The 25,607-nt window shown below is 40.8% G+C and overlaps 1 protein-coding gene across 2 annotated transcripts in view; it reads right to left on the bottom strand.

The window, feature by feature from the left end:
• The window catches only part of PHF21B (PHD finger protein 21B), a 164,762-nt gene that overhangs the window by 14,682 nt on the left and 124,473 nt on the right, over window positions 1–25,607 (bottom strand). For both annotated transcript variants that reach the window (XM_030041344.1, XM_030041346.1), the window contains 4 exons: window positions 13,852–14,202; window positions 11,945–12,067; window positions 6,057–6,108; window positions 178–254 (listed from right to left, as the gene is read on the bottom strand). In XM_030041344.1, the coding sequence (XP_029897204.1) occupies window positions 178–254; window positions 6,057–6,108; window positions 11,945–12,067; window positions 13,852–14,202 (603 nt within the window). The remainder of the gene's footprint in view (window positions 1–177; window positions 255–6,056; window positions 6,109–11,944; window positions 12,068–13,851; window positions 14,203–25,607) is intronic.

Raw genomic sequence — 25,607 nt, 5'->3', positions numbered from 1 at the left:
GGTGAAAACCTGTTGCTTAGATACTGAGATAAGATCTTTTCTTTCTTTTCCACATCAATATATCTTTACAAGTAAATGTGTGGTTCTGCATTCATATATACTTTTGTAATAAGAAGCACTTAAACCTTTTATTGACATGAAATAGAACTGTGGTAAAAAAAGTGAATGATAAAGTACCTCTGTTTCCAAGAGTCCACTGTAGGCTGGATTTGCTGTGCTTCTTCTCTTTCTTTCCTGACGCTTGCTCTGGATTTCTGTAACCATGGAAAGAAACATGAATTGTACGTTTCTCATTCATCAGGGAAAAATGTAGATCTAACTTGTTAAGCAAGATGCTCTTACCCTCAACCCCTTGGGCTTTGTGTTCAGTTTCAGTTTCTAAAGTATAATTGGGTTGCATCAGCATTGATATTTGCTGCAGTTCAAGGTTTGACTATTAATAAGCTTTTCCTTGTAGGATTCAGAACACAGGCATTTTTTATTTTTTCCTTCTTTCAAGGTGGACTTCTGCTGCCCTACAAGATTTTTATTATGATCCCTTCAGACACATATTCAGCAACCATCAACAGAGAGCTTTCAAAATACCATCAATGTCTGCTATTAACAAAAATGAAGCATTTAAAATAGTTAAGCCTTGTAATTCATATCAGATGAAAGCATAGAGATCCTTTTAAATTTAATTTACATTACTTTTCGTCTGCGGAGGTTAGAAAAAGCACGGTCAGAATGGCATGGCTAGATTCAGTTCTAACTAGGGCGTGATGATTTATCCACCAAAAAATATACAACTTCACAATCCTGAGCATGCAAAATGTTGTTATGAGCCATTAATGTATTTGTGTCACTGGAAACAGCAGAGCAAAGATAGGCTGATTGAATTGCAGTCCTGTTTGGAAAAAAGTAAAACACAAGACAACTCCCTTCCACCACATGGTCACACCTATTCAAGCCGGTACTTGCTGAGGACTGCAGTTAGCAACAATTAGCCATGTGCATACTTCTGTAAACACACACCGAAGGAGTGAGCGGATTCCTCGACCGCTGAAATCTGCAGGTTTAATGATACTTTTATCTGAGCTAGGATTTCATTTCCATCATAAGGGATTTCTTTTTCCAGCTCTTGACGTCAGTTCAGAATGGTGAGATTATTACAACCATGTATTTTACGGCCTACTTTTTATTTTGATAATAAAGTAAGAGCAGACATACTTTAGCAAGGAGAGCCACCCAGCATCCATCTCATGACATGAAGCGTGCACAGCTGGGCTGATGCTCTATTCCAAAATGTTTCCTATGTGAATATTGTAAGGCAAAGTTTAGACTCTGCACTGAGGTGCCAGAGGCATCTTGTTAGTCTAAATGCCCCCGTGATGGTGATACCTCCATTCTGTCTTGCTCTAAGTAAATCTCTCAGAACGAGAGGAACTGGCAGGAGCACTAGTTCGTCAGCCCAGAGGACCAGGAGCACACCCAACAGAAACTCAGGATACCATCTGGTTCCGCAGAAGGTCTGGCATCTTTCGCCAATGTCTGAGCTAAAGAGGTCTATCTCAGAGCACCCTCAGCACCAGAAAATGGTGTTCAGGGTGTTGAGTACTATCTCCCACTTGCAATCCAACAGTAAGATACGGTCCAGCTTTCAGGATGTTTACGATACGTGCAAATTGGATTCCCAACACATAGTTCTCATTTCCAGGCACCCTTTCCAAACGTTGATCACTTCCCCACAGAGTAAAAGGGGCCACATACCACTTTAAGCGTTACTACAGTAAATGGTATTAGTATTGTCGGTCATGTCATGGACATGGTGTCCCTCGAGACGAGGCCAACACTTTGCATGGATTTTGTACTGGCCTGAGTTCCAAGATATTGATTTGAAACTTTTCATTCACAAAAGACTATTGGCTAAGCCGCCACTCTTGGAGTGATGGATGTATCAGAAGGAAACTGGATAGCCAAGAAAAACAGAAGAGCAACTACTTGCATATTCTGGCTGGGTTTTCCCACTGGCACAGGAACATGTCACCTCTCACGCTCAGAAGGTGTCTTCTCCTAGGGCAATTCAAAGAGTACAGGCAGGTCTGTATTCGCAGTCTGACACGAGCTAGACATATGCTGCCATGTGACTCGGAGAGGTATACAGAATCTCACTACCAAGAAACGTGTGATCCGAGGCTGTGCCGAGACCTGCGATAAATGCCATGGCTGCAACCACTGCCAGCATCTTGTTAACATCCTCGGTGCTATGCAGACTCCAAACCGGAGGATCTTGTATGGGTAACAGTTCTGTCCCACTGTGAAAGTATTTCCTACGAAACACTCGTCTGGCTATGCTGAAATCTCTATCCTGAAGCTTCCAGACCCTTTGGCATCCTCTAAAGGGAATCGGGTGTCTAGCAGGGTAAGTGCTAGACACGGATCCCGTAGCCTGCCACAGAGCCACCAGAAGAGATAGTTGTTCTTGATGGCAGCATCAGTTCCTCTAAGGGGAGTGCTCTTAAGGCCAAAAGGTGATGGAGATGTCACAACAGAGGAACCATCTGCCTTGATGCTGGCAAAGAAATGGAGGAAGTAGCCCTCCGCTGACTCTTTGGTCTCGACAGCGTGAGCTGGAGCCTCGGCTCTTGCAGCCAGGCTCAGTAACCCACGCCACGTCGTCAGTGAATCCAGGGCTTGCCGTGCCTCGCCACCCTTGTGGCAGCGCAGGGAAAGAGTTAGGGCAGCCCACGCTTAGTCTTTCAGAGGTGGTCACAGGGATACAAGATCGTGACTTTTCACTGGCCCAGAAAAAGAAACAAAGAGTTTGACGCGGCAGAGCTTTCTCTGTCCATAACTGGGCCGAATGTCTTCACGAGAGGACTGTGATGGATCTGTAGCTCTCCGCCCTTTTGGGTCCCAGGTTTAAGAGAGAATTTCTTCGGTACATGCTCTCACCAAGGCAACAGAAATATCTGATGGAGTCTGACTCACACATGTGGTAGATACCTGGAATGCAGCTTTGGAAGAGGCATCGCTATGGTACAGAGATAAAAGCTGGCTGGGGGAAAAAGTAATAGCAGTGGGAATAGATGGAAATAAAGAGAAGGAGAAATGAACTGAAAGGGCTCTAGATGTACTCCACCCTACGCAGCCGTCAGGGAGGGAGAGCACGATGTCAGCACTTTATTTATGGAAACTGTGAACAAAAAATATCCATGCTTGTGATATAAGGAGTATGTACAACTAAGAGTGTATCTGTCAATAATCACACCAAGATAGAACAAAAACATACGCTGGAATACTATCTTTTGTTACTTGTTACTTCTGCTGAAAAGTATTGTGTACGTTTCAAAACAGGGGTTAATAAAATTAAAATAATTAACTTGTTTTAACTGATTAAAACATTCCAGTAACCTAGATGGAAATATTTCAGGGGTTTTATTTTGCTACAGTAAAACAAGATATGCATTTTTAGAATGACCTGAACTAAAGAATTCTTTTAAAGTTTTGCTTCCTATCAACTTTTTTTTTTTTTTTTTAACACAACGGTAATGCTAAAAGGTGTTCTAATAACCTAAAGAAAGAGATTTAATATGTTACAACCATTCACTGCATCACAGAATTGGGCTATCTTATTCCTTAGTTTATTAATTTAAAAAATATAACCCAAACAGAAAAAAAACCTCTAAACTGTAATACATTTGACAGACATGAATAAATTTGAAGATAGCTTTATGTTGGAGGCAAAGCTTCAGTGAGCTGCTGCCTTTGTCAATAAACACTCTGTGTGGTCATTCTGTGAGGCCCATAATGACCATTTATCTTCAGGGAATGCCGTAGCTCGCAGAATGTCAGTCACTGGAAGCGGCTGTGTTCAGTTTCTGGTAAAGGCCTCAAAAGATGCCTCACACTGGGACTCTGCAGAACAGAGCTCTTTTCCCAGTAAGGGGAAAGATGCTCCTCAGGACATTGGGTGGAAGGGCTGCTAGGCTGATAGAGAAATCCATATAGAAGTGGATCATAGCCCTTCACCACAAAATTAATGAATAAAATGACGAAAAGCAGTAACACTGTGAATTAATGATACTGAGTGAATAAGCTCTTAATGACCCAATCTTGATACAGTTTAATTCCAAAAATGTGAAATTGAGAAATACATTAGAAGTACTAAAATAAACTGAACTGTGTAATGACCGCTCCTTCCTGATAAACAGCAATGGCTGTTAGCCGTAAATATGACATAGCACTAAAATAATAACCTTTAGCATGTGAAAGCTATAAGGGTATTTTTGACAGTTGTAATCACCAATACTCATGAAGAAATACCCTTTCCATAGTAAATAGCTCTTGGTGGGAGCCATTTATTTAAAGCTAGTAGGAATATAAAAAGTAAATTTGTCTGAAAGAATTGATTCTGCAGGATTGGTATTGTAGCAGTTAGGTTCAAAATGTGCGTCTCCGCACTTACTGTAGAACAAACAGAGCAGAGCGGTACTTGGCGTTTTGAACATAAGCATTAAATCCACATAAACAATTTATTAGTTCCAATAAAATCAAAGGGTAAAGAATTATTCAAAATGAAGTTCTCTCTGTTGTAAGCATAATTTGCACTTCAGCATAATTTCAAATGTTGTCCTATTTTCCTTAGACAAAGAAAACAAGAACCAGTCATCATTTGCACTTTTTGGATTATAAATCTTCTCCCAAAATTGCTGTAGCTTTTTCATTTCCATTTCAATCCATTACCATTAAGGGATTAAAAAGGCCGATGGCTTAAAGTTTCTTTAAACTGCTTTCAAATTCTCAGTCACTGGGACATTAAATGATTTTCTAAAATGCAAATTTAAAGAGGAAAGTCACTGAAAAAAAGGCAACGAGACCCACAGAAAACCTGCTGCATATATTGAGAAGACCTTACAATTAAGATGCTATTTTCTTCCTAATTCACAACCTCTCTTAAAACCAAGGAACAGAAGCACAGGGAATCTTACTAAAAAGAAATCAAGCTGTAAAATGGTAGGTACCTCTTGAGTCAGCAAGGTATCTAAGCATGTGCCTAACTCTAAAGCACATAAAACTTAAACTCAGTGCACTGGAAATTCCTAAGTATTTTGCTGACGATGGTCCATGGGATGGGTGGTAAATGTCAATTATCATTAACATTTTTTGTGATCGAGAATCATTGTCAGCTGACAGATACCAGATTTTTCTCCTTATGCTGGTGGAACCACACCAACTTGTATTAGCTGAGCAGGTAACTAAAACACATCAAGCTGTAGACTTTTTCTTAAAAATAGCTGTGTCTTCTCCATCCATGAGAACTAACCCATTCTGTCAAGAACTGAACACTATGCGACAGAGCATTTAGTTTATGTGCAGTATTTGTTTGAACTCCTATTCAGAAGCCTAGGAAGGCATGCTAGCAGCTCTTGCACAAAAGCAGGATCAGACTGGAAGTTTGTTTATCTTTGGCTAAATGGGGGGGAAATGGAGGGAAGGAAGTCTTTGTGACAGGTAGTTTTCTAATTTGCTTAAAATCTTATAAAACAAATGCCAGATTTTCACCGCTATTTTACACATTATTCTGTGGAACTCTGGAGATGACAGATGATTAACTCAAGAAATGAAGGTCCACCTCACATGGGGAAAGAGGAGAGGGCATGCTTGCTACAGAAGATCTGGGTAAACGTCTTTGAACCTCGCTGATTCTTCAATGAGATCAGAGCTGGTCAGAGCCTTTGCAGGCTTTTTGCTTCACTATCATCCTCCAGTTGTTAACATCCTTGAAAGGACCATGAGACTGCGTGAGCCCAAATGCCAGCTTATGCCGAGCCTGCTGGTGCTGGCCGAAGACCCCCTTGAGCTCATGCCCCTTGAGCTGTGCAATGGGATGGGAGGCAGAGCAAAGTAAGGTCACCCATTATTTTGAGGCTGAAAAGCACAATTGTGCATAGGTAACATTTCACCTATTTTCTCACTGCCCTTCAGAGGACAGAATCACCAGTTCCTCTTGGCTGCAGAACAGAGAAAAGATTTCACTCAAAAACTGAACTGTAAACCAACATATGCCATCTTACCTTCCAAATGTTCTGTTGTAACCAGTCCTAATGCTACCATGAAGGCAATTTTCTAAGGAAAAAATAAACAGGGGTTAGATTTTCTACTACAACAATCACGGAAGAAGTAAGTAAATAAATAAATCTAGCATTGCCAGAACAAAACCAGTGAAGGTCGTTTAGAAATGATTCTTATTTGAATGCATAGTAATATGAAGAACTTTAATTGACGATTTGCTTCAGATATGCCTGGTCAGTCATGTCCTACTTTTATGACTATATGAACTTCAGCAGTTCAGAGACTTATGAAGCCAACGCTGTATGACTACTGATTTTATACAGCACATGACCAAAATTCAGTCAATTCAATCAATTCAATTTCATATTGCTGGCTGCTTTGTTACTCCACTCTTTAGAGAAGTAATTGTGTATTATTACTACTATCTGGATATGCCACTGCTTTTATTGGATATGAGCAAGCTGTATGAAGTAAAACAAGGTATGATACACTTCCACTGAACTTTACAACACTAAACAAGACATCTGAAGCATATTGAAAGTCCCCTCCCCCCAACAAAACTTTCAGAAATTTCTCTTCCCAAGTTACAGAAAGAATATCATGTGCATGAATTATGAAGAGGTACACTGATCCAATACTTTACCTCAATGGGGAGTGAACAAACATCTCCCACTGACACTGGTGAACTCATTTTGTAGCAAGGAATCTGATCTAAAATATTACTCAGAACTCTTGCACACCATATGTGCACAAAACGCATCTTCATACTAACAAATCTCCAAAACATGCCGATTCAGTAATAGAGCAAGTACTAGAGCAGATTACAAATTTTGTGTCAGTGATTTTTCATTGGGAAATTTTCCCTTGTGGGAGAAGTTTTGCTGAAGCTTTTATTCCATCTTTTTGATGGAAAACTGAAATTCTGCTGTGTTGTTCCAAGCCCAAACTGAACTGAACTCCTTGGTTTTGAGTCACATCTGTGGTACCGTGGGGCCTCCAGGATCTCTTCCTCTTTCTGCTGTGCTGAACAATCTTGTTGGATCATGTTACCCGAGTGGCGTTTTCACAAGGTGCAATTCCACAGGAGAGACAATCTGACTACGAAACCCAAGCTATTAGGAAATCTAAGCAAGCAAAGCTCCACAATCCAACTCCGATAAAGCATCCAAAGACTATAGGAAGATGCAATTACCACACTCACCTAAAATAAAATGTGTAGATTCAGGTCAAACAAAAATATGTTGTTTAAGCAGTAGAAGGTCAAAACATTCTGTTTCAATCAAAGAAGTGTCAGGAGAACATGTTTCAACACTTCCAAGTCAAAATTAGTTTGACCTTCTTGTTTTGTGAAAAGCTTGATGATTCAACTTTTCATTTCAGTTCAGGATAAAATCAACTAGTAAGTCACCAGAACTACCATTTCCTTTGCAATTCTGAATTTCACACAGTGAAATTGTGAAAGCAAGCACATCGTCATTTTGTAGATGAAAAGATCTAGCTATGGGGTGGGTTCTCCAAATCTTAGGGTCAGGATTGGACATCTATACCCCTCTTGTATCTGTGAACATATCTTTGTCAAACAGGTGAACTAACAACCTCATAAGACAGGAATATTTTCTTTCCACAATCTCCTAGTATGTCACTCTCCCTGTAGATTAAAAAATGGTGATGTAGAATCTCATCACTGGCAATTTAGATATATTCGTGCTATATTTCTGCCTTCTGTAACTGTGGTAATGACAAGCACATGTGTTCATTTGCATGTCAGACCTTGATTTCAATAATGTTCACTCCTTATAAGTCTAAAACACCAGCTAGACACAGTGGGAGCTCCACACCTGAAGGGAAAGATGAATATTTGATCCGAGATCCACTGTGCAGATCTGAGAAGAAAATTAGTCAACTGAGTCGAATTACAAGCTTCACCTCACCCCCACCAAAAAGTAACTTTTTGGCAGGATACATCTCAGCGCTCTGAGCAGAAGTAATAACAACATTTAGGTATAGAATCAGAAAGTTGGAACAGTTAACGTGCAACTGTATTTTCCCACTGGAGTGCAGAATGCCTGCATTACCTGAAGATTAAACTGTAGGGGGAGCACACATTTTCTGACATCTAAACTAAAATTATTTGAGTACTGGAATGCTTGCTAAACCATTTCCTCTCTTCATGCTAAAATTATCTGAATACATATCTAATTAAATGTAATGACAGCATACTTGCTTAACATAGGAAGAGCCTTCATAAATGGACTTGATAATTATCTCACTATTAAACACAGGAAGGGTTAGCTTTTATATATATTTGAAAGATGGTTCCTTTTAAAAAAGTCCCAGTAGAACCTGTGTTCTTTTTAACAAGCATATTATATTAACAGCGTATTTGTTTTTATGGGTTTTGCTATATCACAGTCATGTAGCTCGTTGGATTCAACTCAAAATACTACTTCCGCTGCAACGTTTTTCTTTCAATTATCACAGAGTCTGTTGTTTCTCCTCCGTGCAGGAATCCACAAAAGCGAGGCTTCAGTTTCTCCAGATTTTCAATCCAGGCCTAACACTAGCATTTAATTCACAATTGCAATTTGTCTCTCTTGTCCTTCTTAGGTGGGATTAAAACCACTGTTAGCTAAATAACCAGCACTTATGGCAGTAAATTTTCTTTTAAATAAAAAACTGCTAGAATGTCCTGGAAAACGTTGCCAGAAATATAAAAATTTACTAATATAAATTTTTTAAAAACTAAAGATTTGGGGGCAGGATTCTGCTTCTTTCTGTGCTGAACTCGGTCATTTTAAGGAAACAACAAAACAAACCAAACAAAACCCCCAAGCCTCCAGGCACTTGCTTCCCAGAGGAGCAGCTCCCTCGCATAACTCCGTGGTTTCTTTGCAGAAGTCGTTCTGGTGGGAGAAGGCCCGTCACTAGGCGGGCAGTTATTGCCCTCCATCCCAGCAGAGCCCTGCTGACGGCAGGCGGCGGGTGGCCCGTTCCTCCGCCCCCCCTCAGCCCCAGGGCGACCGAGCCCTCACGGTTTATACCCCAGGAGCGGGCTCCGACCGCCGGACCTGGGACACCCTGGGTGGCGGAGACCCTCCGTCCCGCTTCTGGGAACAGCCAGGCACCCCGGCACCCCGGCTGCAACGCAGCGGACGCGAGGAGGTTTGCTCGAGTCTAATGATGACGTACTTGGGAAAAGGAGAAATCTTCGGCTTATGCAAAAGGCATACGTATTGCAGGGGGCTGCGTCCGGGATCGGCTTCGCGGCTTTCCAGCAGAATGACCGAGCCAAGAAAAAAAGACAGTAATTATCCTCAGCCTCTTTCTGTTCGTTCAGGTACGCTCGGTAACTGCATATGGGATTCCTGGCTACTCGTAGGTCTGGTGATTTCTGGTTTATTTGTTTTAAATTTTCAATCTAATTTGTTAAATCCCAGTCTGTCATGACTAACGTTTGTGTAGAGCCATGCTGGAGTTCCTGCCTCTGTTTTGTGCTTCGGAGATAAATAAAGGTGTGGAGAGAAGTGCCTAGTGTGTTTATTTGCTTTTTAAAAATATCATGGTATCTTTCTTACTCTTTGCCTTAAATTTAATCATCTGTTTAAAAGCCATGAGTGCTTTTAGAAATGCGCAGTTTGTCTTTTCATGAAGCAAAACAAAGATTTTTACAAAACCATTTCATTTTGTAATTACATGTTCTATTTATGTCATTACATGTATTTACACTAATTATGCTGTTAGTTCTAATTACACTAATTGCATAAATACATGATAATCAACTAAAGTTTACTTTCAAAGAACAAAAGAAATTAACTCTAGACCTACATATTTATGACCATGAAACAAATCTATGAAAAGAAAAGAATCACCCTACTTAAGGGCATACCTTCAGCATCCTACCCAGAAAATTGTGCCTGCCGAGACCTCCAGTATACACAGTAGGAACAACGTTATTGGTTACAGAACAGGTAGTCAGGATATTCTAGTTAGCAATTTAATGAAAAGCTCATTAAAATTATGAATGCTATACCAAAAAGTGTGCCCAGTCCCATGGTCTCTTCCTGCATCTCTCTGGAAGATTTTTGCTCAATGTCCTTGTTTCTGCTGGAATAAAGTTAATTTTCTTCCTAGTAGCTGGTATAGTGCTGTGTTTTGGATTTAGGATGAGAAGAATGTTGATAACACACTGATGTTTTCAGTTGTTGCTAAGCAGTGTTTATGCTAAACCAAGGACTTTTCAGCTTTTCATACTGCCCTGCCAGCGGAGGCTGGGGGGGCACAAGAAGTTGGGAGGGGACACAGCCAGGGCACCTGACCCAAGTGGACAACGGGATATTCCAGACCACGTGACGTCATGGCCAGTATATAAACTGGGGGGAGTTGGCCAGGGGGCACCGCGGCACACATCAGCTTGGGGATTGCTGGGTATCCATCAGCACATGGTGAGCAGTTGTATAGTGCATCACTATTATTATTATTATTATTATTATTATTATTATTATTATTTTCCCTTCCTTTTCTGTCCTATTAAACTGTCTTTATCTCAACCCATGAGTTTTTTTTTTTTTTTTCCCAATTCTCTCCCCATCCCACTGCAGGGGGGTGGTGAGCGAGCGGCTGCGTGGTGCTTAGTTGCCAGCTGGGGTTAAACCATGACACTCAAAATTCTTTCCGTGGGGATGAGTTACAGGCAAAGACAAATGGATTTTTTTTCTAGCATTCTCTTTTTAAGCAGAATCTACTAGCCTTTCTGCCCATAAGGTGCCACACAACAAATAATCTTTCAGAAATACCTCCCTAAACAAAACAGGACCCTACAGTCCCATTATTCAGTGGCAATGAAGATTCATATGAGGGTCAGATTTTAAACTTCGGAGGTTACCTAATTGTAGTTCTGCAGAGCTTCTGCATAAAGCTGTGATATTCTAGGCTAAAAGCCACTATTTATCCTTAACACTGTTTTAACTATACAAACCTCTTAAAATGGTAAAACAAATGACTGTCCACACGCCTCAAGTAACATCATAAATTTATATTGTAATAATCCTCTTAAAGCTACAGCTCCAAGGATGCTTTCATGCTACACATTTATTAGAGTAGTAAGGTTAAGATTTTACATGAGCTGAGCATTTCCACAATAGAAGTAGATTCAGTTTGTATACATGCTCAAATTTTCTCAAAAGTACACGCAATCTAATGTGAATACATCTAGTCAAAACCCAAAATGCCTATTAAACAGAGACCCCATTTCTAGAAGGACTTCTGATTTATATTTTTAGTTTGCATCACAAATATAGTTCATGAAAGAGATTTAATCTTATAACCTGCTTTCTACTCTCTTACTCAATTTGAAGGATTTTAAGGTGTTTCAGACTAGAAGGAAACTGTGTACATGTGGGAAGACATGTACACAGCAAATGCAAGAAACGGTATTGTTAAATACAATCTAAAAATTGCAAGATTCATTACAAAGAAGATGTAAAAGCTCAGCTTACAAAAGAAATGTTAATTTAACCTCATACTCTGCCTGTAAACCCAAAGTTATATATTTGATATCACAAAAGAAAATATCTTAAGCTTGTATACACCTTTCACAAGAAATACAGCTATACCCACGCAAGGTGCCTAGATTATTATGAGACCTCCTATTCTTAACATTTTGTGACACTGGAAGGTTTGAATGATGCAAACCAAATTTGTCAGAGCACCTCACTGGTGGGGACATCCCCCCGATTGCAGTGATTGGGTAGAGAGATGAACACCTGGCAGAACCATGAGCACAAATGCAGTAATTACATATGCACACAGAAAAATGTTTAGAATTGGCCCCCATAAGTTAACCACACTGTAGATCACTTATTAAAAAAAAAAAAAAAGAAAAAAAGATCACCTCTGGATTTTCCTCCTTTTTCTTTTTGGTAGCAGGGGGTCCCTGAGCTGACTCTTCAGGAGGTTTCTTTGTCTCCACTTTACTTTCTGTCTGGGTTTGGACTTGAGGCTGAATAATGATAACCTAAAAGACAATGTACAAATAAAAGAAGAGAATTCACTATATGAAACTAGATTTTTCTGCCTGAAACCTTTGATTCTTCTTTGAAGGGTTACTTGATACCCTTACAGACAACAAATGCAAGTCACAAGCCAAAAAATATAAAGCTGGATACCTAGGTTAGGCTTCTAAATCCATATTTAACTTTCTAAAAATTAATTTTTATTGGTGCATTATAAACCTACTGCAGCCTAAGGGAGCCACTTGATCAGTGCCTCTGAAAATTAGGACACTTTCTATTTAGAGGACTTCTGAAGCTGACTCAGCAGCCTAGCTTTAGCACTCCTGTTGTCAGTGATTTTAAGGTCTTTCCTTTGATTTTATTTTGCATACAGGTAGAAGAGATGGGATTAGTACACATTCAAAACCACAGTCTGACCTTAGTCATATCAGTGTTATTTCAGAGCAAGTACATGTGGATGGGAAGGAAGATTACTCTTCAGTACTACTCATGTAACTGAGATCAGAGTTCAGTCCTCAGCATTTATGTGTTATGAGCAGTGGATGTCCGGTTTTGCATAAACAAAATAAACTATATGTGTTTTAACTTAAAATTAATTCTGGTTTAGAACCCATAGGAATAATTACACAGATCTCTTATACATGCATGTATGTTAGTATATCCAGCTGCTCATATTTGAATTACCACATGAAGTTTTACACGGTGCAGATAACATTATCTCAGAAGCTATTAAATTAAAAGGAATGAAGGACGATTTCTGACCACAGAACTACACATGTGATTTTATACCCATAATCAAAGCTTCATGATGGAGTACGGAAGACCTTCCCAAGCTCACCTTCTTGATGAAGGTTATTGGATTCGAATACTGGGCCTCCTCCATCTATTTCATTGCTAACTTTCAATTAATGTTATTTAATTGTTATATACTTTTTCTCAACTCAGTCACTCTAGAAGATTCAAGAGCATAAAAAGGGATGGTTTTCTTAACGAGCAGCCAGTTTAAGTAAGAGAAAAATAAATTATGTTAGAGATGTAGGGAAGAGATGCCTGCTTTTATTTACCTCAAAAGCCATCCTACATCCTGTATTCTTTTTCAGAACTGCTTGAGAACCTGTGCTGCCAACAAGACCCAAAGTAGTAGGATCCCAGTAGCAAATTACAGTGAACGTCTGCTGGGTACATTGGCAGCCTTTATTGAACCTGTTTCTGGTATAAGAGTGGTGAAGTACTTGCATTTCAAAGCTGAAAAGCAGTACAAAGAGGAAACAAGTAATTCATAACTTGATTTTTTCCTACTGATTCATCTGCTGATCATTTTTGAAACCCTGAGCTCTCATTTCATTTGGTCTTCCCCTGAAAGTGTAGAAGGGAATGCCTGATTATTTGATATAGTCCCCCGGGGTCAGTCGATATAACTAGTATCACTGTGTAATTGAAGAGGGAGTCCATAGGAAATTTGAGCCTGCACAGAATTCAGGGATATTATTAGTGAGGACTGGTTTAAGGAAATGGAAGATCATATGGTGCCATTAATGTCAGGCTACATAATGATGCATTTTGTTCCCACTAAAAATTATGCTTGTACACAGATAAGATGTCTACTAGCGTCCATGAGTCCCCTCAAGAATTTTCCTCGCTTTCTGATTATTTTCTTCAAAATGAACCACTGACACCACTCTGCACAGGGCTGTGCACTCCCAGGGGAATATTCTGCTTACATCTGCAATGTAATTCCTGTGTTTGATAACCAAAAAAAAAAAATGCCGTGAAAAGCAGAACCTACCTTGCTGTCGGCACTAATGAGGAGTGGTTGCACTTTAATGCTATCGTTGACCACAGAGACAGTCGCGCTGGTGCTGATAGGAGTTGCATTGTTGGGGGAGGTGGAAATGATGGCGTACGCCACACCTGCACTGCTCAGAGGTGATGAAATAGCTGTGGACTCGGTGACACTTTGTGACTGGCTGTTAGGCGTCTGTACATGGCTGACGGTGTTGTTGGCAGTCGGGAGGGCAGGGCTGGGGTTTTTGATGCTGACTACGGTTGCCTTCTGGAAGGTAGGAGGCTGCTTGGAAGGTTGGTCTCTGCACGGGGAGATAGGGAGGCTGTCTGGAATCAGGGTCTTTGGCCTAACCTACAAACAGAGAGTTAGACGTTGTTAGGCACAGCCTCACACCATAATGAACAAACACTGCACACATGCACTGTCCCAGCAGAATCTCTAATTGCATTAACCATGGAACAGGAGCATCTAGAAAAACATGATGTAGCAACTCGAAGTAGCCAGCCATTCATTTACTTGTAGATATATTCCCAGCGCTCCTCGGTTGGGTCATTTTGGAGTCCTTAACTCATTGCAATGCTGAACAAGAAGGGGGAAAAAAGTCAATTCCTCACTTTTATTAGCACACATCCATACAAATGCGACTCGAGTCACATCCAGTTCTCAGTAGGGATGTTTAAGCCAAAGCCTCTGCAAAGAATGGAAACCCCAGACGCAATAATTTCCTGTTCTGAAGGACACAACACTCTTGCTATGAATTAAGGAGTGGGAACTGAAGCAATAAGGGAGTTGTGGGAAAGCATTTACAGGAAGAGTAAGCATATGCATTATACTGCTGGATCAGTGAATGAAGATCCACACATTTTTTAAGATGTGCCTTGTCTAATGGAGAGGATATCAGTCACGCAATCACTCAGCTCACCAAAAAAAAAAAGAAAAAAAAAAGCGAGGGGAAGAAAAGAAACCCACAACCATCGAACTTCATATTTTGTTGCTACGAGTAAAGAGTTAGTTTGCAGCTGCGGGTGGATGCAGAAGGAACTTCCACGGATGGAGGGGAAACCGTTTGCCAAGATTTGCAAAGGCTGCGGCTTTACCCAGAGCCATGAATGATAGCTGCGAACAATTGTTTTCAGCTAATGTGATGTGTTTCCAGTGGGGTAATTAACGTCACCCTGTCAACATGGCTCTGCCTTAACAACATGTTAAGTACAGTTCCAGGACTGAAAATAAATAATTTAAACTGCTTCACATGAAGTTAACTTCACTCCCAGCTTATTCGTTAACACGGCCAGATAAAACAGTCGGTTCCCTCTGTGCTTATTTAGTCCTGTCACTTCTCGCACCTTCCATACTGTGAAACAAAATGACAAGTTGTAACAGACAGACATGGGAAACAGCTGCCTGTGTCACTGCACTGTAGTCTACAGGAGCCCTTCCAATGATGCCGACTTCAATCTTGAGCCTAAGCAAGCAATTTAATGAAAACGCAGGGATTTACTGATGTGCAGAAAATCATCTCCCAAGGCTGGCCATCATCCTCTGTCGCGTCAAGGAGGAGCCGTACCCGTTCGTCCCCGCAGCAAGTATGGAGCGCAGCAACCCAGGCACGGCGAGCTCTTCGCGTTTCGATAACTCGGCCCTCGATTGCCGATGGGATCCTAACACCTGCGAGCAGCGCAAACGTGTATCGGAGGCACGGTCCTGCTCGGGAGTGCCTAGATTGTCAGTAAACGAGGTAGATGGAAAGTGAAAGAGGAAACAGAGCCGAAGAAGAGCAAGGAGGGGGGTTTGCCTGCGGTCCTGCAGCAGGCTCGTGACAAAGCCAGGGAGCCGCTGTGTTCGGCTCACAACTTCGGGGTAACACTGGAAGGCCTCGTAGACCCACTGCGAAATGATGCAAAACTGTGCTAAACTATGACTAAACATATTCAAGATACACTGACAGTAACTGAAGGGCTTTTTGCTCTTTTTCCTCTATCCCATCAGTTTATGTAATGATTATTTGATTTATTTAGTTAAGATACCAGACAAATACACTGGCCAAGTTATTTAAGAGAGGAGTCTATAATTAGCTTCATATCCATAATTAGTTAATGGTCTTATGTTCAAAAGTAGTGCACAGCAGATTGACTTAAACCCATCTTGGCCCAGGCATTCTGCAAAACTAAGGCTTCTAAGATAAACAGCTCAGTGCAATAGGAGACATGATACTTAAAGCGACTTGTTCGTGTCTGTATCAGAGTCAGTTATACAAGCAGGTCTTGTAATATATACTTTTATATTGTCATAATAATATCCTTTCCCTCCTATGTTATATCTTATATAAGTCTCTCATATGTAAGCCTTTAACAAATTGCTCATGCTCATGTGCTCAGAGACACGTTCACAGAAATAGTATCATTATTCAGGAAAGGAAGTCTGAGAAACTTGGCAAAATACAGTTAAAATGTATTACCATGGCTAAAAAATCCAAATGTAATTCTTAGCTGCTCGGCTAACATATAAATTTTACCACCTCTCCTTGAAACAAAATCATTTTCTTGTAAATTAGTATAACATCTGTTACCAACAGAAATACTGCAAACACACAGATAAGCACATATATAGAGAGAAAGAAAGAGAGAGAGAATAAGGAGTAGTTCAGATCAAAGATTTACTAGAACAGTCACTGAGATCTTTAGAAAAAATCAAGTCTGACAAAAAATCAGCTCAGGAGTTTTTCTAGCCAAAAACTGTCAAGTAGTCTACCAGGATCTACTGTATCTGTCACTCTTAATTGCACTTTTATATTTAATCAAAAGCCTAATTAAAGCCAAATGCCTATATATATTCCAGCTATATAATTATCTTTTCTACACTATTACACATATATATTGACTGTCAGATGTAATACCTCAACGAATCCTATACACGCCCTTAATACACATTCTGCAGGTTGTGGATGACTGCATACTACTTTGCTATAAAATCAGGTCTTCCTGCACAGACAATTAAACAGACTTAATTTTCCAAAGTAACGTATTGTCTATAAAGGGCTCCATACTGAAATACCTGATCCGACTTGCCAAACTGGTACAGCACAGGAACATATGCCGGGCGTTTTCTGCCACCGTGTGATACAAAGGAGGTATAGCGGTCTTCAGAGCCTCCGCCTCTGCAAATTCCCTGGCAAGTTCAGCTAACGTTGTGAGAGCATATTTATTTGCAGTTATAGAATAATAAAAAGGGCTCACTACAGAAGAAGTTTCAGGTGCTCCTGAGTTAAAGCTAAAATAAGTTAAAGTTAAAATAATGTTTATTTCTACAGCCTGCAGGCATGAATCCAAAACAGAAAGCAAGCATAGAAGCCCCTCGTGCTCTAACACCTACGAACCTTCCCCCATGAACATAAACACTAAGAGTAAGCACTTAATAAACAGCTAAGTGAAAGACCTTTAGCAGAGTTTCACATTAAAACCCAAACTGCTACAGTAATCTGTGAGAATAAATGGTGTCAACTGGGAAGAAAAAAATGAAGGAAACAGCTAGAGTAAATTCCTTTTCCTCATGGCAAAACTGTAGCTTAAATTTGGGAGATGAAAGGAGGACAGTGGCACTAGCAGAAGTTTGGAAGTTGACAGTCACTGAAGAAGAACTGGAGAAAAACTAGGGCAGGGCACGGACTGCGTTTCACATGAAAGGTATCAAAAAGATGTTTTCTACTGAAAGTAGCACAGCTTGGATGGTAGTGGTCCCCATTACAAGAGCCACAGAAATAAAAGGCGCAAAAGTTCAGCAAAGGAGAAGAAAAGAGAAAGAATAACAGACAGCATGTATGTTACCAAGCGAAAACTGCAACTGTTGGCGAGCGCTGCAAATAACTCTGTTATTCTCCTGTAGCTCAACCCTCCTCTCCCTGAATATCTTTCATTTAACTTCTGACAGCTGTCAAAACAGAATGTGATACTACCAGGGCTCTAAATGCAGGAGAAGAGAGAGCTTCTTCTTGAATATAATGATTTTACAAACCCATGTTGTTCTTGAGTTTCCTCAATACCCACAATAACAGAAACATTTGATTTTAGGTGGCAATATTCAGATGTCCAAAGGCTTCCATTACACTGAAAGATCATTCCAGCTCTCAAGAGCACAAATTGTTGAATACCGCAGAGGTGAGCAAACTGCTGAGTGGTGGAGGTGGGAGAGCCTGATGTGTGTCACCACTGACAAAGGCAACTGGGATCACGGGCAATCTATTTCCTGAGCTACATCCCATCAGGTGAGCCGCTCCCACACTGTAGTAAAGCAAAAGAAGGTAAAAAAGAAAAACTCTTACAAAATAAGCCCTCAAGATCCAACCCAAACAAGTATGGGGGAAAAGGAGGAGAAGGGAAAGAAAGCACACAATTCCTCCCGTCTCTGTGGGCAATTCCATGTAGTCCTAAAGGACAGGATTTAATTAGAACAGTTATCTCTGTGCAGATCTGCAGGTGCTATGAGAATTGTTAAGGGCAATTCTGGTAAATGTGTTCTCCTTACGGCCTAGCAAAGAAGGGAAGTTAACAAGTGCACTTCAATTATAAAACCAAAAGGGATCACCATGATCCTCCAGCTCACAGACTGGCCATAGAATTTCTCCCAGAAACTGAAGGCTGATTTTAAAAGAAAATACTAAAGGCTTCTTAATGATTAATTCATCACGAGCCCCAATAAACTGTTATAATATTTTATTACGTGCATGACTGGCATTTTATTGCAAGGTTGAATTTGCCTAACTTCAGCTTTCAGTCCCTGGATCTTGTTACAGCTTTGTCAGCAACACTGAAGAGCCCTCCCCCTCCCCAATATCAGATATCAGCTGGATCGTGCTCAGCATCAATCAGCCCTTCATACTGGCAGGGCCGATCTGTATGGGACTAAATTTTTCAGCCCAACGCAATATCACATTGCCTTTGAGAGAAAGACCATTATTCACACTTTATTTTCACTTCACCCTTGTACTCGGAGCTTAAAAACAAAAACTCAAAATGGATTTGGCACAATTCATATGTCACAGAGGCAAAGTGCTGGGAGCAGCAGACAGAGCTTTCATTCTTGAAAAGCTTTAGAGGATCACATAGAAAACATTAGCAATGGCTGATAAAATGAGTGCAATATGGGGTAATTATATCCTTCACCAGAATGAACAGATGCACACTGACTTCAGTAAAGCTGTGTCTATTTATGCCAGCTGCGGACCAACTCTCTCCTTCTTCTTTTTTAATCAATAAAAATTATGCAAAAGAAAAGGTTCTGTGCGACTTTACAGCAATGACACACCCTAAAATCCAGGTTGCCCATCTGACCTGAATACAAGTGTTTCCAGCTTGGTTGATTTTTGGTTCCTTTCCTGATAAGCTCCTATTATCTTCAGTCTGGTCTGAGGCCACAGGCAAAATAAACACAGTTTATTTTCTTGCCACAGGGGGAAGATTTAAAAACCACACCTGACTATGGATCCACATACACTTTTCCTCCTTCCCCTTGATGGGGCTACACAAAAAGGAAGTTACTCTTCAGCGTGTATCGTGAGGAAACCCCAGGCAAGATGACCCATTTCAGTGAATTCTGTGTTCACATACAACATAAGCCTCTCCTTAGCATCTACCTGGAATATTAGCCTGGGAAGCCGCAGAAGAATGATATGAAATGCAGGGCAAAACCCAAGCAACTTCTCCAGCCCACGTTTCCGATCCTGCTGCTCTGGGCAGTGAGGACCAGGGAAGAAATCTTAATCTGACTCAAACCAACAGCAAATTTGAATGGACTTCAGTAAGGCCAGAACTGCAACTCGCACCTCGAACCAAACCCCAGTCTCTCATTTTACATGCCATGCAACCCAAGAATCACTCTGTGGTATTCTCACATATATTCAAATTATGTGCACTATATCAGACATTTTCCACCGGACTGTATACCTACTGTGCTTTGGTATTTCAATTTGTTAGTCATGGATAGCCAACATCAGTGTAAAGGTGACACACAGATCATACAACCCCTGCGCAATTTTTAAGCTATTTCATTTAGTTTTTCTCCTCCTTCAGCTTTGCTTGATACTACAGAAATGGGAGTTTTGCTGAGAGGGATGTTTGTGTGGGAATCTGCCAGCTCTGCTTTTTGTGGATGTTGGCATAAGGCAGTCAGGTGGGAGTTCTCTATTAAAAATGTTATCAATGTTTTGAACACAAAACTGTATTTTCACAGGGACTCGACTGACTTTTGCTAATGAAATATACATTTTCTCCTCAGCTATACTGCCTGTATTTTCTGGTTTGGCATTGCTGCTATTGACTTGATGATTCATTAAGCAGCTCTTTTACATTTGCGAAGGGGAAAACTACTATTAAACCAGCAACTTAAAATCAATATTATTCAGAAAAAAACAACAAGGAGGGGTTGAAGTTGACATGGATTTCTGCTTTTTTTCCTTCTGCGCAATGATTCTGTCCTTGAACATGCAGTTATCTATGTGCCTGTGAGGAAAGAATTTAATCCTTATTGTTTAGGATTACAATAGAAATATAAAAGCTAGACTGTGATTATACACACCAGTCAATAACTTACTTCCATTTCTACTCTTTTCAGCGTAACAAGTCAGCTTGCTTCCCTCGCAGATACTCATCTATGATTAACTTACTTCAATTTAAATATAAAGTGTCCATGAAGCCTTTAGGCACAACCGAGTGAACATCTGTCTGCTTTCCTCCTATCCGTACACTTCCATAGGCGAGCTCTGGACTAATCCACGCAGCTGGGCATTCGCTGGAGTCAAACTCTGGTGTCACTTTAAAGACCACGGATGTCACTGCTTTGTACTGTCCAACACTTTAAGAGCTTTTCCTGCTTCTAGGCAACAATAACGGCACATTATAATGATTTGACCTGCCTTAACTCATTTACTAGCCAAAATCAAAAAACTTGGAAGACAAAATAATAATAAAAATAATGACAAAAATTGTTTCTGTCTGCTGACAGCCTGAGCAAGATGGAAGCACACAAAAAGCTCAGACATCAGGAGATGAAAATGAAGATCTTGGGGACGGGAAGCAGTGCGGTGAATTCCTCCAAGCCCCTGCTGAAGTCCTGCAGACAGAGAAAACCTTCCTATCCATCTGTCATTCGGCCAGAGGCCTGCCGCAAGCTTCTACATCTGGCACAGAGGCTCAGAGACACAGCACAGTCCAGAGCCAAGCCAGACACGGACCTGGAGCCACATCATTTGCAGGGATGCCAATGGTGTCAGTGGAGAGAAGGAACATTTCTTCCCATCTTCCTGATACTCTGCAAAGCAGCACTTGAGTTTTCACCTGAGCAAAAGGTACCATGTCAGGTGTTCAAATGGCTTGAATCTTTCCTGGGGGTTGTATGGATACTTTAGGCTCCTATGTGCAGACTATCGTGGAGAACCTCATCACTTTCTACAATAAACATTTTCTGTGTTACACTCCTCTGACAGAAATATATAGTGGCATGCAATTAATAGTAGCATGTCTATTAAAAATAAGCAAACTGATAAAAAGGAAGCCTAAGCAGAACTCTCAGCTGCACGCGCTTCTTCCCAAAGGGAAAGGATGAGAGAAGAAATAGCTTACAACAGATGTTAATCTTTGTGCTTAACACATTACCGGAAGGTGCTTCACATACAGTGACAAGCACGGTATAAAAGCTTATATAGAATAAAACAGATTAACAACTATATTTATTAAGGGCTAGCCAGGCCTCTGCAAACCTTTCTTTTGAAAAAGCAATTTTGTTTCTGTTTTCTGCACACATACAGTCAATGAATATTAAATACTGTTGCAAAACCCTTAGCTTGGTTATATACCACGCTGATTAAGTTACCTTGAATTAGATTATCTCTCTTCTCCTCCACTAGCATTCCAACACATCCCCCTGGAAGCGCTGAGGGTTATATACCAGAAAGGTGCATGACATCCCTTAGGGGATTATAGTCCCTTTCTCCTCTGATATAGTAATATCGACTTTACTCAATTCAATTATTCCTTACTCAAACAAACAATGAAGTGTTCTTGTCTCTCCATTGCACAATTCTGTGTAACTTTTTATACAAACATATATATCTGCTAGCTTCTTTTCTAGTTTTACAAAAGGCTGACTTGCATTTAGTAATATTTTTCCACTTTCTAATGGCTATGCACAGTCTTAAAACATTACACTTAAAAATAATGATTGGGTTGGGTTTTTTCAGACTTACGATGAAAACAGAGAGAAGCTTTGCCACAGACCAATCTGTTAAGACATTTCTTTTACAGTACACAGTGGCATCATGCAACTTGGATTCTGTCTATAGGAGTCGTTTTCCTTTCAAGATATCTTCCAGAAGCCCTATCACCGGGGAAGCCACGAGTAGCGGTTGGTTTTGGTACACATGTGAAGAGAAGCAGCTGCTATCAGTGGAACTGTGCTCATGAAAACTATGACACGAAATTTTAAAAATGAGAATGTGCGTTTAAGTGTTGGGAACATCTAGAGACCGCAGTCTCTGGGTGGGCTCACACGGTACCCGGTGATGAACAAACACACGGTAACAGAACAGCCCCTATCCCAAAGCCGCCTGCAGCCCAGTGACTGAATTCAGACCCTACTGAATTATGCATATTAAAATCACTACAGAAGATAAAAAATAAGCAGCACTTGACAGCAGAACTGGCTAGAGCCGATTGAAAAACACACACATTTCACCTAAAATGGTTCTGCATACCTGCTTCTTTTCACCACTAACCTACATGATAGCTCCACCGTAAGCATCTGCTATGCGACTCTCTGCTCTACTCTAATCAGCACTGTCATGAGCAAAGCCATCCCAAGCCCTGCCTTCAACCAGGACTGGAAAAATAGGTCAGGGAAATAGCATTATAATCTGATTTAACTGCTATTCAAATCATCACAGCCCCTCCATTAATTTGAACGAGAATTGGATTGGGCCCAAATTACTGACAACAAAATGGGAGGTTTATTTTAATATCTTTACTGTTGCATTTAAAATCTTCCATTTGAAGAACAGAAAATAAGATTTCCCATGTGCCTTCAGGTGGCTACAGTCTGACTTAAATTTTTATGTAAACCAGTTCAAAATGGACAGACTGCACTGCAGCTGGAATTTGGAGCCCCAACCTGACATAAGGCGACCCTCTCCTCACAGTTGATGGGTGCCATAAAGCAGAGGAACAACTCAAGAGTAAGAGAGTACATCACCCATGTGTTTGAGTACTGGACCTCCAGGATTTGCTTCTCAGAGTGCAGTGGAGAGTCTGCAGTATCAGAACATCTCACCCAGCTCTAAACCTCAAAGGCCAAAGTAAGAAGAGAAAGACTATCTGGAATTAACTTCCCACACATCACAGCTCATAGCAGAAATGTTGTTTATCTGATGAAAGCAAAAATAACTTCGTGTTCTGTAAGAAAAAATTAAAAAAAAAAAAAAAAAGAAAAGAAAAAAGGTCTGTCAAAGAGGCTTGTTTTGGCAAATAATGAATGCCTAAAGAAATATTGTTTGTATTGTGCAATGAACATGTAATTAATGTTTGTTTGCTCACCATTTAATAGCAGTTCTGCACTAAGTGATGGGATTTTGCTGCCATTTGTGAATGTGCAGATTTTGAAACTTCATTCCCCATATGGAAGAGCTCCCAGGGGGTCATATCATAAACCCATTCAAATGAACAAAACAAATGACAAGTATCTGTACAAATGTGGAAAATGAGAAAGCTGTATGTATTACTTTACATAAGTATTGTTAAGTGCCTCAGTTTACTTGTGTGGTATTTTCCTGCTTGACTGCATAGAGGTAAATCAAAAGAGGCTGTCTAGATGAGGAGAACGCATCAAAAATGTAAAACTCCTTTAGATGTGATGAGGGGCCCTTAAATGGAGGAGTCCCCTGTTTCTTTCCAGCCAGCCTGGCAATGTCTATGCCTCTCATGCTTACACCCGTATCTAAAGGGAGTGTGAAATCCCAAAGAAATTATGAGATCGGCCAAAAGGAGAAATGTCAGGTAGCAATTGGTGTGCGGTCAAGAATGCAAACACTGACCCGGATTAATCCCACTTATCTACATGCACCTGAAACAGAAGTGCCATCCATCTGGCTAAGTGTGAAGCGACTTCCACAGGGCGACTCAGTGACAAGTAGACTCCTAACACGGCAGGGATCCCAAAAGGGACCCAGCCAGGCTTTTCCCCGCTCCGTAGACAAGAAGAGAGGCAGCAGCACATACAGACAAGACTAAGCCAGCTTCGGTGATTGCCACTGTGCCTGTCACTGCACTCACACAAACTACACCTAGACTTGGCTTCTTGAGTAAATAGGCAGGCATGCAGGTGGGCTTATTGAAGCCTTTGCTGCTATGGTTTCATCGCTATTAGGGCTCTACACAATTCCCTGTTAAAGCCAGACGTCGCAGAGGTGGTGGCTGGGGACGGTGCAATAACTTGCAGAACACGATTCAGCTATAGCTAACGTGCATGAGTACAGACATTGTACTGCTTTACTTGTTTGTGCGAAATCCTGTGGACTTCTTGGTAGAGGGGTGATGAATATTGTTTTGTTTTGAAAAAGCTGTCCTTTTAATTTGCTGCTACACAGGCACCCAAAGTAAAGTTTTTAGCAGATGCCAAACTCACTTGGACCCTGCTTATTAATATGCTTGGGAAATGGTGGCAAAGCTGCCTCTCAGAAAGTCCGTCCTAGAACGGTAGGATTGTGCCACTAACTCCGAGCAAGGCACAGGAGCCGTGCCTGTCACCCAGGGGGACAAAAGGAGGTTAGTAGCCAGCCTGCTCTGTAACCAAGTCTGATGCATAGTAGGATCACATGGACTGTGATAGGATTTAATTCTGCACATTTTCCGGCTCCTACTGGAAGATACTATACACCCCTTAATTTCCAAATTAATTTTTAATTTGGTGCTTGTTTTCTCAGAGCGATGAGGGAGAAGAGGGAAGAGATGTTCTTTAGCATAATACCTTCGCGGTATTACATGGCCTTGCTTCCTGGCATTTCTGTATTTCCATCTGAAGTTCCCAGTTCTCCTGGACCACAAATTCCTACCGACCCTCAAAATTTGCCACAGATGACTGCACACTCACCTACAGTTATTACAAAGGAGAACTTTCATAGTGATACAGTGCTGCAGCTCACTTACAGTGGCCTCCCAGATCACCCATATCCAGCTGTATCTGAGGAATGACAGCTTTACATCACTCTGACTTATGGCTATATTAAATGTATTTTGGAGACTATAGTTAGAAGCCAAACTTTCCACTCATAGATGAAAACTTGATCTCTCTTTAGACACCAAGCAGAAAGCTTTGACAGGTGGAAGCAGCTCCCCACCAGAAAACAATATGGGAATTTTAAACTTCTCTGTTAGCTTTGAGTGGGACAGGAACATATAGATGATGATGAACTGCAAAGGAGGACACAGCCTGTAAATGGGGCAGGCTGTTGCTAAAGAAGGAGGCATTGGCCTGTGAAAAGCTAGAAGAAACTCAGAACATAAGAAGTACCTCTGATAATGTGGTCTTATATACAGCTGCCTACTTCATTTTTAGTTTTGACAGAAATGAGATTGCTACGTGGTTATTTCCCATGCTCTCTATATGAAATAGAAAATTTAGCGAACTATGGCTTAGGGCTGCTGAGGAAGTGTTGGTGTTTCATTAGTATTAAGTATGATTGGATAAACAGGTCTGAAATTGAAGGCCATGCCAGG

Source organism: Aquila chrysaetos, chromosome 17, assembly GCF_900496995.4.
Source record: "Aquila chrysaetos chrysaetos chromosome 17, bAquChr1.4, whole genome shotgun sequence".
Taxonomy (NCBI): domain Eukaryota; kingdom Metazoa; phylum Chordata; class Aves; order Accipitriformes; family Accipitridae; genus Aquila; species Aquila chrysaetos.
Note: the sequence above shows the minus strand (reverse complement) of the source record. Positions and strands in the feature narration are given on the sequence as shown.